The 15,350-nt window shown below is 38.7% G+C and overlaps 1 protein-coding gene across 1 annotated transcript in view; it reads right to left on the bottom strand.

Annotated features, from left to right (window-relative positions):
* Window positions 1-1,435: 1,435 nt before the first annotated feature.
* The window catches only part of NDC1 (NDC1 transmembrane nucleoporin), a 47,297-nt gene continuing 33,382 nt past the window's right edge, over window positions 1,436-15,350 (bottom strand). Inside the window, exons 17-18 of the mRNA XM_061186570.1 lie at window positions 5,004-5,164; window positions 1,436-1,853 (exon numbers count right to left, since the gene is read on the bottom strand). Coding sequence (XP_061042553.1) covers window positions 1,790-1,853; window positions 5,004-5,164 — 225 coding nt within the window. The 3' untranslated portion in view covers window positions 1,436-1,789. The remainder of the gene's footprint in view (window positions 1,854-5,003; window positions 5,165-15,350) is intronic.

Raw genomic sequence — 15,350 nt, 5'->3', positions numbered from 1 at the left:
ATGAACACATCAGAAATTTTCACATTGCTCATCAAATATACATTTGCCCAAAGTATACGGGAAATGACAAAAACCTAAACAAAGCCAGACATTTTATCTAAGTAAGTCAGAGTTTAAATTCTTCTTTATGGAAGCATAAGGTTAAGAGTTCTTTTCTCCCAAAATGCCTCAGCCAGGGAAAGCACAGAGAATGGAATATAAAAAGTTCAATGGCTTTAAAACATGGAACTCAACAGTTCTCAGTCAACCTAGTCACAATTTTCTGGTCATCTGTAAGTAACTTCCACATTCGAAATTCAACTTTTACATTCAAAAAAGAGATCAACTCCACTTCAGATACCAAAAAAAAAAAAGGCAACAGCCTAGATACTCCAAACACTTGACAACTGGGAAACTGTCTCATAAAGATACTTTAAAGGCCAGCAGGATTCATTTATAATTTGGCATGTGCTGGTTGAAGGGGCAACAAATAAATCAAGATATAATACATCAAGTAATCAGACAAATGGTAGACATATATACCACATTAAAGATTCATATACAATTCTGTGCTGGCTTTAAAGAAAAAAACGGGGGACACTAGAGGGAAAAAATGGGAAAAGAATTACAAGGGAGCATTTCAGTCCAAAGCTAGTCCAGTGAATATCTACCAGTAGGATTTCCAATCTTTCACCTCCAAAGTTGATCTAATAAATTATAAAATTACCTACTCACTTTTGGGACATACAACATACTCCTAAGTACAGTAATCCCTCTGACATTTTGGTTTCACTTGCTGATTGATGACTAAGTTGTTTCTGGCTGTAAAGATTTTCCTAATATATTTTAATTAGCCAGTTAACAAAGCAAAGGTTGCTCCCTCTGTGAGGCCAATTAAGCTTTACAAAATAATTTGATCTAATGAAGATGAGGGAAGGAAAAAAAAGGGAAAGTTTCCAGGGTTTTCGTGCAAAACTTTTTCTCTCACTTGAAAAACTCGGCAATCACTTAATGTTTTGTTCCAGAAAAAGAAAGCAAAACTAGTTGAGAAAATACCCATATGCTTATTGTTTACTAGCATGATACAAAATAAATTCATAGATGTTGGTCAATTGTCTTTCGAAAACCAAATGTGAATGTTTAATCTTGTAACTTAAGAACTGAATTTTTCCACATTCCTTTATATAGAGTTAGCATCTGTAAATTGAGACTTTTTTTGGACAATCATGCAAATTTAATTTGTCTCTGAAAACAAAAACACAACCTAACAGATTAACAAAATATGTCCTTCAGACAATATTTTCTGTGAATTTTTCTCCACTGTTACCCTTTTTATCCTTTAGTAAACAGAAACTACTCCAAAAAAGTTTATGTATTTTGAATTTACAGAGAGCTAAACTCTCAGGACGATTAGGAAGGAAGACTAGATCAAGTCAACCTATTTTATCAGTACCTTCTGAGCTGACTCTACTCCTCTCAAAAGTAAACTCTAAAAATTTTCTAGTTATTATTATTAAGCTATATAAGCTACAAACATTTCTACTGCCATAGATGCTTCTGTAAAATTGAATAAAGATTTTATTATACCACACACACAAAAAGTAATCGGTACAGAAAAGGCAGTTTTCGGTTATTCTGTTGAGAATTTCTTTCCATGATTTCTCCCATTAAAGTATAGTTTTCAAAGCAACCACCACGACAAAGGAAGCATCTAATTAGTCCATTTTCTTCTGATCCAAGAATGCTGAACATTTACTGTCCCATCTGTAGTTGTATCAGCAGTGTAATGAACACAGTTTATATTACTTAACTATTCTTTGAACTCCAAGAACTGTTGAAGTCTTTTCTGATGTTCTGCAGATGCTTGCACAGCACTAAATGAAACATAAATTCAAAGCATAAGCTTTATTTTACATTAAGCATATTAAGTGAACCACAGAGCACAGAGTCAATATTTTTCAAAACAATTAAAAACGAATAGAAATCTTCACATATTTAGTACTTCTGAAAAAGCTGGATGAAAACCCTCCTTAATCTAATGAGGAGGAGGGCTTGCATTCAGTAACAGCATGCTTCTACCTTCTAAAAGACCAAAGCAAATTAAGACTGACAAGTGAAGGCATCAATTTTAACCTGCTCTGCTGTGGAACCTGCTGTGCAGTTCCAGGCCTTGCAGTAGATTTTCTGGATTTTATTATTTTATTTAAACCAGATTCCAACATTATCTTTGAGTTGTGGAGTATTTGAATTGCCTTTAATATAAAATCCTTTAAACTAAAATGTTTGGTTAAAACACAATAGACTCCACTAATCGTTTTCAAAGGTAACAGCTTGGTGGTTTAGATTTACTTTTCCCTTTGAACGTAAGTTATGTCTTGGAGGGGAAAACTGAGTTCTCTCCCCACCCTTGCTGCCACAAAAATACATTACCTGGACAAAAGCGGGGCAAATATATATATATTGAAACTAGTATAAAACTTCCTTTTAAACTTTTGGGCACAAACTGAATATACTGAAAGGTTCTGGTTTTCTAGTTGTTGATAGTAATATACCATTACTGAATGATAAAATTCCAGGTAACTGAAGGTCGCCACTTTTAAAAGTGTCAAGTCTTATTATAATAATTTGACTACAAATCATGCTAAAGCACCCTATACATTTACATCTCTCCGACTAACTGCACCATCTCAAGTGTATTTTACTGTTCGAACTCTCTCTAGGTGCCAGCGAGGCTGTCATCTCTCACTAAATGGCTCTGAACTTTTTCAAACACCAAGTCTACAGCTTTTCTCATGACTCCCCTCTGCTAGCAGGCACTGTACTATCTCTTGCTATTGTTAGTATTCTTGACTCTAATAGCAGTCTTCCTCTCATATTTTAATATGTTATAGGCTGGAAAACTAGCAAATCGAATTTGCCTAAATTAAGAGTAAATAGGTATTAAATGAATTTCTCCAATGCATAACTGATCTGCGTTAATTTTCACGCCTCAAACGTTTGCTTCATTTATACCTGGTTCTCAGAGGTGAAGTTTTGGGGAATGAATAAACCAGGTATTATACAGTAATAATAGTTATTGTCACAACAATATATAATGTAGTGTGGGCTTTACACATGTAGGATCCCATTTTATCTCTCTTAAGAGCAAATGAAACAAACTGGAATGGATAACATACCCTTTTCATGGGAGGGTAAACAGTATCAGAATGGTTTCCAGAGGTTTGTAGATAGAATTCTAGGGTCAGAAAGATTTGAGTCTAACTGCTGGTTCTGCAACTTACTACCTGCATAATCTCAGGCAAGTCACTTAAATCAATAGGTAACCTGTCCACAACTACAGATAGTCAATAATGTAACCAGACATATATCCAAGTGTTTTAATTCCAAATCTAACTTCTACTATACCATTCTGTCCTATATTTGTACAAAATAGTCTCTACTGACCTCATCAATTTTGGTACATGTATAAAATATGACTCTTCTCAGAGGAAAGAAACTAAGGCAGAGTTTCATTCTCATAATTTTTTTTAACAGTCATCTATCTCCCTTTCTTATCTAAGAAATTTATTTTCCCCTTTTCGTCCTGTTTTGCTGTATCATCAGTATACATCATATCTATTTCATTACCTAAATTCATTGAACATTTTCTGAGAGTACCCTACGTGGCAGTTTACATCTTAAAGGGAGTCCAGTGTTGTATAGGGTGAGAAGGTGGAATTTTAAGAGCAAGAAAGACCTGATTTCAGGTTCATGTTCTAACACTGACTAGACTATGCTATTAGGCAAGTTCTTAATCCCTCCAAGTCTCAGTTTCCATATCTATACAATTACGATAATCTCTACACCTCAAAGGCTCTTTGAGAAGAGTAAATGAAAGTGCGAAGTGTACCGTCTAGAACAGCACTGTGCAACAGAACTTTCTGCAATGATGGAAATGTTTTATACCTAAGCTGTCCAATACGGTAGCCACTAGCTATGTGCAGTTATTGAGGACTTGAAATGTGGCCAATGTAAGTGACAAACTGGATTTTCAATTTTATTTAACTTTAATTAATTTAAATTTAAATAGCAATACGTGGCATCATATTGGAGAGTGCAGATCTAGAAGCACTCAATAAACAGATTTATTTTTGGTTTGTTTTTAAACAAATGAATAAACCTCTTAAGGAGAGCGGATTATCTACAGCTCTTCTGTATTCCCACACAGAACCAAAGTGTTCCATAAAAACTTGCTGCTGCTGCTACCTTATGTATGTGTTGACATGTATGTCATATGCTTTATGTATGCGCCTCATGGAAGTAAAAGGAAATACACTACTGCTTCTAAAAGCAAGTGGTTTGAGGAAGTTCTAAACTACTTATTGATTGCATACAGAAAAAACAGAGCAATCTCTTATACCTTTTAAAGTTTATTTATAATTATGACAGACATAATTTAGTTAATAAACTAGTATCCCTTACACTGACTAGGTAGATTATTTCATGAAAAGAAAGCAGTAAACATCAATGAAACTAAATATACACAGGTTTGGCATTTGTGGTTTTCTTTCTGGTTCCGTTTCTGAAGGTGGTATGATCTATCATTGCTTTTCCAGCACGATTCACAAAGCACCAAGGACTCATTTATGGAATACTCTGCTCACCCCAAGTCTTAGTTTGCTGACCAAGACGTAATAACAGAATTACTTTTAATACGCTTTTCTGGAGAAGTATTCATTTTGCCTTTTTTCTCCCTTAAGGATATTTTAGTAATTTAAAAAAAAACAATATATAATTACATTTGCTGCTTTTATAACTTTCTATCCTCTTTTTTACCCATTTGAAAGAAGGCCCCAAAACTTATATGATAGGCCAAATTTTAAAATGTAAATATTAAATCTAAATCCAAGCTGTTAGTTCCCAGTAGGAAACATGAAGGTCCCAAAAGAATACTTTCAATTTATGAGCCTTTATAATTCCCATACCTGTTTCTCAGGTGAACTCCTGAAAGTGAATTATCGTGGAACAAAAACAGGTAAACTTACTTCAGATGTTCACCAAATGTAGTAGTTATTCTATAGATGGCAGTTTTTAGTGATGCTCTAAAGGCAAATCTTAATGTTTTATAAGAAGTGTCCACTAGGCTTCCTGAAATCCGAGGTGGTTTACTGGAAGCATGAGGAAGCTTGAAGTACTTGTCAACTGCCTACATCAAGAAAGAAAGAAAACACGTTAGTTCAGACTATCAAGAAAGCCAATTTAGTCCAAAGGATTAAAGAGATTTCATTTCAGATAGATAGATAGGTACAGAGATACACACACACACACACACACACACACACACACAGACATATAATATTTATTTTGGATCACAGTCAAAACAGTTTGAAAAACAGGGAGTAGAGGTTCAGCCACTTCAGCAGTTACCAGGGAAAAGTCCACATCTGTCCTTTAAAAAGCAGTTATACTTCAACAGCCTTGAAAATGCAAAACTGGGAAGTGAAACACAGATATCCTACTCTGCTTGTGATGCATGACAGACGGGTAAGAGTACCTTTATTATAAATCTCAGCCCAAAAAAAGACCAAACTTTATACTTTACAAGGGTAAGGTTATTTACTATACTAGTTTATCTTCCTTTTCAATTCTAGCTGATAAAGTACCTATGAGCAAGAATAGGTGGGAAGAGAACTCACAAGTGAAACTGATTTTATTTATACTTGATAGTATAAGAAAGAGATTTAAGTATAACTTTTAAAAGCCAAAGGTAAATATTATAATTTTTAAATGCTATAAACTATATTGAGAAGGGAGAAGACTGAGAAGTATAAGCATGTCAATCTACTACAGCAAAGATAATGTCTAAAGTGACAAGAAGTAATAGTATAAGTCTATTATTTACAGTTACGGACGTAAGCACCAAAAAAGTACTTAAAACTATAGTTAAAAGGATTTCTGCCATCATGTTTTTAATTTCAAGAGCTCTTAAGAGGGGAAAGCAGGGGCGGGGTGGTAGTGGGATGAATTGGGAGATTGGGACTGACACATATACACTATTATGTATTAAATAGATAACTAATAAGAACCTGCTGTGTAAAAAATAAATAAAAATTTTAAAAAGAGCTCTTTTATGTCATTTGAGTGATCCTTTTTATTTCAGCATCCTATTTTTGTTTCAAGGCTGCAATACCGCTTTTATTTCTGAGGATTTTGGTGATTTTTGTTATGTTTTTGGTTTTTTGTTTGTTTTATAGTTTCTTCCAAGCTACTTTTCTTCTCTTTGCTTCTTTTGGTCTCTATCTTCTGTATTGGATACTTTCTTCAAAATCTAGTGATCCTTGGCTCATGACTGAGAGTGGGACCTCCTAAAGAGCTGACCGAAAGCTCTGAGTACTGGAGATTATTGACCACAGCTTTGAGTACACAACTGGAGATTACTGACAGCTTCACAATAGGTGATCTGCGTGGACTTTTTTGGGGGTGAGTGCTCAACTCAGTAACTTTAGGTCTTTCTTCTTGGTCTGATCAGAGTTCTCAAAGGAAAGTCTTCCAGTACCCTGTATGGGGGGCCTGGTCCCCAGTGCTCAGGGAAGCCAAGTGGTGAACAGAGCTATGGAGCACACCTCTATGCTTTTAGTAGAGTACCCGCAACTGTGAACTCTCCCAGTCCAGAGACCCAGTGCTCTACTCTCTCTGAGGATGAACCTCGACTTCTGCTGGAATGAGGGAGATGCACCACCTAGGAAAATCTAGGGATCTAACTGGCTTTCAAACAGCTCTCACCCAAACCTCCCTGTTCTGGTGCCTGTCCCTTCACCCTTGGTTCCAGAGGGTCTTGGTGCTTGCCCCACTACCAACTTCAGATTTGCCTCTGGAATCTGCTAAGTTAGTTATCTCAACCATCTGCTGTCCAGCTTTGAAGACTTTGTTGCTGTTGTCTCCTCTCCTATTTATGGATTTATGTTTGTTTTTTTCCAAATAAATTTATTTATTTATTTTTGGCTGCATTGGGTCTTTGTTGCTGTGCGCAGGCTTTCTCTAGTTGTAGCGAGCGGGAGCTACTCTTCGTTGCAGTGTGAGGGCTTCTCATTGTGGTGGCTTCTCTTGTTGCGGAGCACAGGCTCTAGGCGCGCGAGCTTCGGTAGTTGTGGCATGTGGGCTCAGTAGTTATGGCTTGTGGGCTCTAGAGCACAGGCTCAGTACCTGTGGTGCATGGGCTGAGTTGCTCCATGGCATGTGGGATCTTCCCAGATCAGGGCTTGAACCCATGTTCCCTGCACTGGCAGGCGGATTCTTAACCACTGCGCCACGAGGGAAGCCCCTGGATTTATGTCTTTTTAAAAGTCCTTTTACTGTAGTTTAGCAGAGTTTAGGGGGAAGGAACAAGACCTGATGCGTGTGTTCAGTCTGCCATGATAACTGCAAGTCTAAACATTTATTCTCTCAACAGTAACTTGTAAGAGGGATTCCCAAGACTGGGACATACTTGAGATAATTTTAGGCAGTATGGGAGATGGTATTCAATGACATATTTAAGCAACATTAAATAACACTGAATCACAATGGAAAAGTTACTTCCTTTTCAATTTTCTTGTAAACCTTCTAATTAACACTCAGTATACCAGCAAAATCATCATCATCATTTACACCTGGATCCAGTGGACCCTTTTTTTTCATCTATTTTTATTTATTTATTTTTGGCTGCATTGGGTCTTCGTTGCTGCGCACGGGCTTTCTCTAGTTGCCGTGAGTGGGGGCTACTCATCGTTGCGGTGCGCGGGCTTCTCATTGCAGTGGCTTCTCTTGTTGCAGAGCACGGGCTCTAGGCACGTGGGCTCCAGTAGTTGTGGCAAGTGGGCTCAGTAGTTGTGGCTCGCGGGCTCTAGGGCGCAGGCTCAGTAGTTGTAGCGCATGGGCGTAGTTGCTCCGCGGCATGTGGGATCTTCCCGGAACAGGGCTCGAACCCGTGTCCCCTGCATTGGCAGGAGGATTCTCAACCACTGTGCCACCAGGGAAGCCCTTCTTTTTTTTTCCAGTGGACCCTTTTTATAGTTTAGTTTTTTACAAAAAATTTACAGAAATAAGAATGACAGGATAATGTAAAATAACTTTACACAAGTTTAAATAAGACTATAAACGTATTTTCCAGGTTTTGAAGATATATACATCTGAAATAGGCAATGTCTTTTGAATGCAACTAGCTGCTTATCAGCTATCATGAATAAACCTGGAACATAGCCATCTTGTAATACTGATTTCAAACTGAAGATGTATCTCCAACAGGTTCTAGCCTATCATTACTTCTGGTTCTTTTTCTTGCATCTGCACATCAAAATACAATATTTTAAAAAACTTTTGACAGTTCATAATATTGTTGAAGAGTTCAGCCATTTTCTTTGTACCCCAATTGTGCAAAACATTTTCATTCTTAGGTTTATAAAGATGAACTGAAATGATCAATCAAATATAAAAATATTTTATTGTACATGACTCTTCATTTCAATATCACCTATTTCCTTCCAATCACTTTTTTGTTTATTAATTAATTAATTAATTAATTAATTAATTTTTGGCTGCGTTGGGTCTTCATTGCTGCCCGTGGGCTTTCTTTAGTTGCTGCGAGCGGGGGCTACTCTTCGTTGCGGTGCGCAGGCTTCTCATTGCGGTGGCTTCTCTTGTTGTGGAGCACGGGCTCTAGGCACACGGGCTTCAGCAGTTGTGGCTCGCGGGTTCTAGGGCGCAGACTCAGTAGTTATGGCGCACGGGCTTAGTTGCTCCGTGGCATGTGGGATCTTCCCAGACCAGCGCTCGAACCATTGTCCCCTGCATTGGTAGGCGGATTCTTAACCACTGCGCCACCAGGAAAGCCCTCCGATCACTTTTGAATACACCTTTGTATACCTTCGGCATGTATCCACTTAAGAACCATGTAAATTTCTAGAGTGCTGTCTCTCTATGTTCATCTTCTGATTTATCTAAATAATTATTTAACATATTGGCAATTTTCTTCCTTTTACCATCATGGGTGGTAAATTTTAAAAATCTGAACTAGCAACTGCATTCAATGAAAGCTTAAAAAAAAACTGTAAAGACGTGTGTTCAGACTATTTATATACCTTTTCTTGAAAGATGATACAATACTATATGATTTCATCATTCTTCTGTTTTCTTATTGGTCTTCTTTACCACAACTGGAATAACTGATGAGTAATGATGAAATAATTCCTGGGATGATCAAATAGCAAGTTGTTTCAAGATACTGGAAATGTAAAATCACTAGGATTTCATAATACATCTTGGATTTTAAAAGGGTCCAAAGGATAATTGTAAAAGAGTGAATTCTGTTTGACTGTTTTCTCTTTGTTCTTTGAAAGACCTCTAAGAAAGAATAAAAGTCACAGAATATCAATCCTTACAAATAACTGGAATAGCTCACAAATAAACGCAAAAATTAAATTGGGTCCAGCAGACCCTAATGGTATAAAAGTTACATTGCGGAAGAAAGTCTTAGTTTGGAGGTAATGTGTCCTTAACACATCTCTAATTCTCTCTAATCTCCTTTGTAACAAAGGACAAGAAGGCTTCAGGTTCAGGGATTTGATCAAACAGTATGTAGCCAGAGCTTAAAATTATTGTCTTTTCTCACTTTAATTGTCTTCTCCGAAATACTGAAATCCAAGAAGCCCTGGGACTTCACTGGTGGTCCAGTGGTTAAGAATCTGCCTTCCATGTGGAACATATATACAATGGAATACTACTCAGCCATAAAAAGGAACGAACCTAGGTAATTTTTAGAGACATGCATGGACCTAGAGACTGTCATACAGAGTGAAGTAAGTCAGAAAGAGAAAAACAAATATCGTATATTAATGCATATATGTGGAATCTAGAAAAATGGTACAGATGAACCAGTTTGCAAGGCAGAAATAGAGACAGAGATGTAGAGAACAAACGTATGGACACCAAGGGGGCAAAGCGGGGGTCGGGGGGTGGTGTTGGTGGGATGAATTGGGAGATTGGGATTGACATATATACACTAATATGTATAAAATAGATAACTAAGAACCTGCTGTATGGGACTTCCCTGGTGGCACAGTGGCTAAGTATCTGCCTGCCAATGCAGGGGACACAGGTTCGAGCCCTGGTCCAGGAAGATCCCACATGCCGCAGAGCAACTAAGCCCATGCGCCAGAACTACTGAGCCTGCGCTCTAGAGCCCACGAGCCACAACTACTGAAGCCCATGCACTCTAGGGCCCGTGCTCCACAACAAGAGAAGCCACCGCAATGAGAAGCCCGCGCACCGCAACGAAGAGTAGCCCCCGCTCGCCGCAACTATAGAAAGCCCGCGTGCAGCAACGAAGACCCAACACAGCCAAAAATAAATAAATTAAAAAAAAAACAAAAACAAAAAACCAGAAATAGAGTCACAGATGTAGAAAATAAACTTAAAAAAAAAAAAAGAACCTGCTGTATAATAAAAATAAAATAAAATTCAAAACAAAACAAAAAAGGAATCCACCTTCCAATGCATGGGACACGGATTCGATCCCTGATCGGGAAACTAAGATCCCACATGCTGCGGGTCAACTAAGCATGTGTGCCACAACTACTGAGCCCACGCTCCACAACTAGAGAGAAGCCTGCACACCACAATGAAGAGCCCACGTGCTGCAATGAAGACCCGACACAGCCATAAATAAATAAATGAAAGAAAGAAAGAAAGAAAGAAAGGAGGTTAAGAAATGCATGCTCCTGCCAAGCCCTCACAGAGGTAATTTGATACAGTGGGAAGCAAAGGACTTGAGGTCTAAAAGCCTGGTTTTCAAATTTACTCGACCATTTATTGGCATGATCTTGATTAAGTTATACCAACAGATATAGTCTTTTTGAAAGAGACTCAGTCATGCATAGTAAGCCTTATTCTAACTTTATGGGATTATTACAAAAATTAAAGAAAGAGCATTTCTTTTGGAGTACTACACAAATATTAGGTAAAGTAGCATAGGATTCTAGAGAAACAAAGAATGGACTGTGGGCTTCCCTGGTGGCGCAGTGGTTGAGAATCTGCCTGCTAATGCAGGGAACACGGGTTCGAGCCCTGGTCTGGGAAGATCCCACATGCCGCGGAGCAACTAGGCCCGTGAGCCACAACTACTGAGCCTGCGCGTCTGGAGCCTGTGCTCCGCAACAGGAGAGGCCACGATAGTGAGAGGCCCGCACACCGCGATGAAGAATGGCCCCCGCTTGCCGCAGCTAGAGGAAGCCCTCGCACAGAAACGAAGACCCAACACAGCCAAATAAATAAATAAATAAATAAATAATAATTAAAGGTGCTAATAATTTAAAAAAAAAAAAAAGAAAGAATGGACTGTGACTTGTAGAAGAATATTGGTCAAGGGTCTCTGGGCCTTCAAACCCATAGTTCTGGCCCACAAGAACATTCCTTTCCTTCTCCCCATTCTTCCTTCTAACTTCTGTTATCACTTCCTCAGGGAGGCCTTTAATGACTTCACACTTCCTTTCAATCTCCTATTCACTAAGACTAAGACTAGCTTAGACTCGCCTGTTTTATGTTCTCTGATCATCCTGCATTTTTGCATACTGTGGCACTTATTACAATTGTAGTTACTTATTTGTATGATCTTCCATTTTATAGTCTGTAAGCTCCTAGAGGGCAGGAACCATGTCTGCCTTTTCTCATTCTATATCCTAACACATGGTAAACCATTTGATAATTAACATTTATTGGATGAATGGATATGTGAATAGCATAAAGGTCAACTTCAATATTCCAAGTATATCAAAATTTGACCTTCAGATGATAAGGCAAAAAATATAATAGATAGAGCTGATATCCTACCATCAAGGTGACAATGACTTTTCAAAGACTTGAACGCTTTCTGAAAACTTTAAAACATACTTTTAAAGATGAAAAAGTTCTGGAGCTAGATGATGGTTGATGGTTAAACAACAATGTGACTGTACTTAACGACACAGAAATGTACACTAAAAGATAGTTAAAATGGTAAATTTTATGTTATGTGTATTTTAACACAATTTAAGAAAAATTTTTTTGATTAAAAAACCACTCTACCAGGCTTCCCTGGTGGCGCAGTGGTTAAGAATCTGCCTGCCAATGCAGGGGACACGGGTTCAAGCCCTGGTCTGGGAAGATCCCACATGCCGTGGAGCAACTAAGCCCGTGAGCCGCAACTACTGAGCCTGCGCGTCTGGAGCCTGTGCTCCACAATGGGAGAGGCCCGCGCACCGCGATGAAGAGTGCCCCCGCTCGCCACAGCTGGAGAAAGCCCTCGCACAGAAACGAAGACCCAACACAGCCAAAAAATAAATAAATAAATAAATAAATTTATTAAAAAAAAAAACAAACCACTCTACCATTTTGGTCCCCAACCTTTATAAGGACCCTTTTTAAAGACTATATATATATGTAGATATATATACGTATATATATGTATACGTAATGGAATTCCACAGGATAGTAGTTGTTCTCCATCCACTAATGTAGGAAATAATGCTTTTAAATGAATTTGTATTTTAATTAACCAAAACAGCATGTAGAAACCTCTGAAAAATAGCTATAAATATGTCAGACAAACATTAATTACTCAGATGACAGCAATGTACGTATGGATTCATGAACCTGTTGTAATACTTGGAATCTCCCAGGAGGGCCTGGTCCACTATTAGGAACAACTGTCCTAGGATATCCATCCCTCCACTGCTTGCCCTCTGAATGGTTTGAAGAATGAAAGGCTTCCCCTTTCCTTTCATATTTTCTCTTTAATGATTCACAGTGATATGGCTTTCTTATTGATAGTGAAAAATAAAACAAAAGAACAGAACAGTTCCATACAATTTTTCCTTAGTAACATCCAGAAGCCTGTATTTTATAACTTGCCTTAAATTACAGAGATACTTAGAACTTACTCTCGTTATTAAGAGAAAGTATCCCTCCTACATCACAGAACATAAAACCAAAAACATGTAACAGGGCTCGTATGAGTCACATGACATCCCTGCCTCTCAAAATGAAGAGGCTTGGGACTATTATAATTAACCCATTACATCAGAACTGTCACTCAAATCAGGCCCCAGAACAGAAGCTTTCGCCCACCAAACCAACCATGAAGCTATCCAGCAGTCACACAACAAGCATTTAATAAGTGCCTGTCATTTGCCAGGTACCAGGTCAGATGCTAGGAATACAGAAATAAGACAAGGTCCCTGCCTCTGCTCTGACTAGAGACAATAAAAGTAAACAGACAATTAAAATGCAGTATAATAAAGTGATGAAATGGGGATTACAGGGCAGAGCCAGAGAAAAGGAGAAAAATGTGTTCTAGGCAAAGAAGGAAAGAAGCAGCATCGTATATAGAGTTAGAGTCTGGTTAAGAAAATAAAATATATTTGGGGGGAAAACGGAATAGTCCATGGTGGTTATTAGAGTAGAGGGCTTATAGGAAGAACAAGATAGTGACTAAAGTCAGAATGAAGGACCCCTGTTAATAATAGGAGCAAAAGGCCATAGTAATAATTCAGGTCAGAAATGCCAAGGGCCTGAAGTGAGGCTGAAGCAGGAGGGATGGGCAAGAGAAAGGGTGGGTGGTCGATATGGGATTGATCCCTTAGAGTTTTGCCACATGGGTGCAACTGAAGGACATGGCAACAAGGAGTTCAAGAATTGGTAACAAAACGGTTGAAGTGACAGACTATAAGGTCTAAGCTGGATAGGGAAAGACATATGTGTAGCTAGGAGGGAGCCGAAAAAGGAAGTGGGGCTTCCCTGGTGGCGCAGTGGTTGGGAGTCCACGTGCCAATGGGGGGGACACGGGTTCGAGCCCTGGTCCGGGAAGATCCCACATGCTGCGGAGCAACTAAGCCCGTGCGCCACAACTACTGAGCCTGCGCTCTAGAGCCTGCGAGCCACAACTACTAAGCCCGCGTGCCACAACTACTGAAGCCCGTGAGCCTAGAGCCCGTGCTCTGCAACAAGGGAAGCCACTGCAATGAGAAGCCCGCGCACTGCAATGAAGAGTAGCCCCCGCTCGCCACAACTAGAGGGAGCCCACACGCAGCAACGAAGACCCAATGCAGCCAAAAATAAATAAATAAAATAAATTAAAAAAAAAAAAAACAAAGGAAGTGAAAATATTGGCAAAGACAAAGTGTACAGAAGAAGCAAGGGCATGAGAGGCTGTGCTTGGGGGGGCTCTTACATGGGCCCACAGATCTATGAATAGAATTCAGGGGGCATGAACTTTGGGATAAAAATTACATGTTTATCTTTACTAAGCTCTAATTAAAATTTAGCATTTCTTTCAATTATGAAACAGTAAATCACAATAGCATTAGCAATTCCTGTGACTTTGCCACCAACAGATATCATCAATACCTTCATATCACATTACTATTGCAATTATCTGAAATACCATTCATCATATCACTACTTCAAAGTGATGAGTTTTTAGACTCACTGATAGATCTTGTTATTTAATGCATTAATTAAAAAGCACACATTACTGTATCACAAATTTAATACTTTCATAATTGTATTCTAATATAATTGATTTCCTTTCTAATCCTAAGGAGTTTATTTTATGTATTTAAGAACATTATTCTGAGAAAAAGTCCATGGGCTTCATCAGACTGCTAAAGGGACCTTTGGCACAAAAACATTTAAGGACTCTGACTTAGAGGGTAGAATCCTGGAATTTTAAGATTTGGAGATGGAGAATTCAGGGGATGATGAGGCCTGGGTGATGGTCAAAGGTTGAGACTGATGGGTATGTAAAAGACTGGCGAGAAGGTCAAAGTGTGGGACAAATATCCACGTGGACACTGAATCACTCACTACAGTCAACCTCAGGATATGGGGTGGGAAAGACTGCAAGGCAGTTTGCAAAATCTGATGCCTGCAGAGCATGACCAAAAAGCCGACTGTGATGTGGCCTAGGGGAGAACAGATGCCACAAGCCTCACACTAGGAAGGGTTTTTATACTCAGAAGCAAAGTATCAAATCACTGGTCCTGTTCTTTGCTCCATTTACCTCTTTTCAACTCTCAAAAACATGCCTCTGCCTCTTTCTACTCTGCCCCTCAACAGTATCCTCCATTCAACTCCTCTGTTTCAAAGTAAATAGGGCCTGACCCTTCCACAAATCTATAATTCTTACCTTCCCAATCAAAGGTAGGAATGACTATAACCAAATAAACAAATTGCTTTCCTTGTCATACCTACCCATAACCAACTATGAAGAATTAGGAATTCTGATGGTGGGGAGGTGAAAAGAAAGTAACTTTGGTGCAGAATACCTTGAGGGCAGTGTGATCCTTGTGAAATCAATTCCGTTTCAACCAGCATTTTTAAAA

This window comes from Eubalaena glacialis, chromosome 3 (assembly GCF_028564815.1).
Source record: "Eubalaena glacialis isolate mEubGla1 chromosome 3, mEubGla1.1.hap2.+ XY, whole genome shotgun sequence".
Classification (NCBI taxonomy): domain Eukaryota; kingdom Metazoa; phylum Chordata; class Mammalia; order Artiodactyla; family Balaenidae; genus Eubalaena; species Eubalaena glacialis.
The sequence above is the reverse complement of the archived record's forward strand: the minus strand, read 5'-3'. Positions and strand labels throughout refer to the sequence as shown.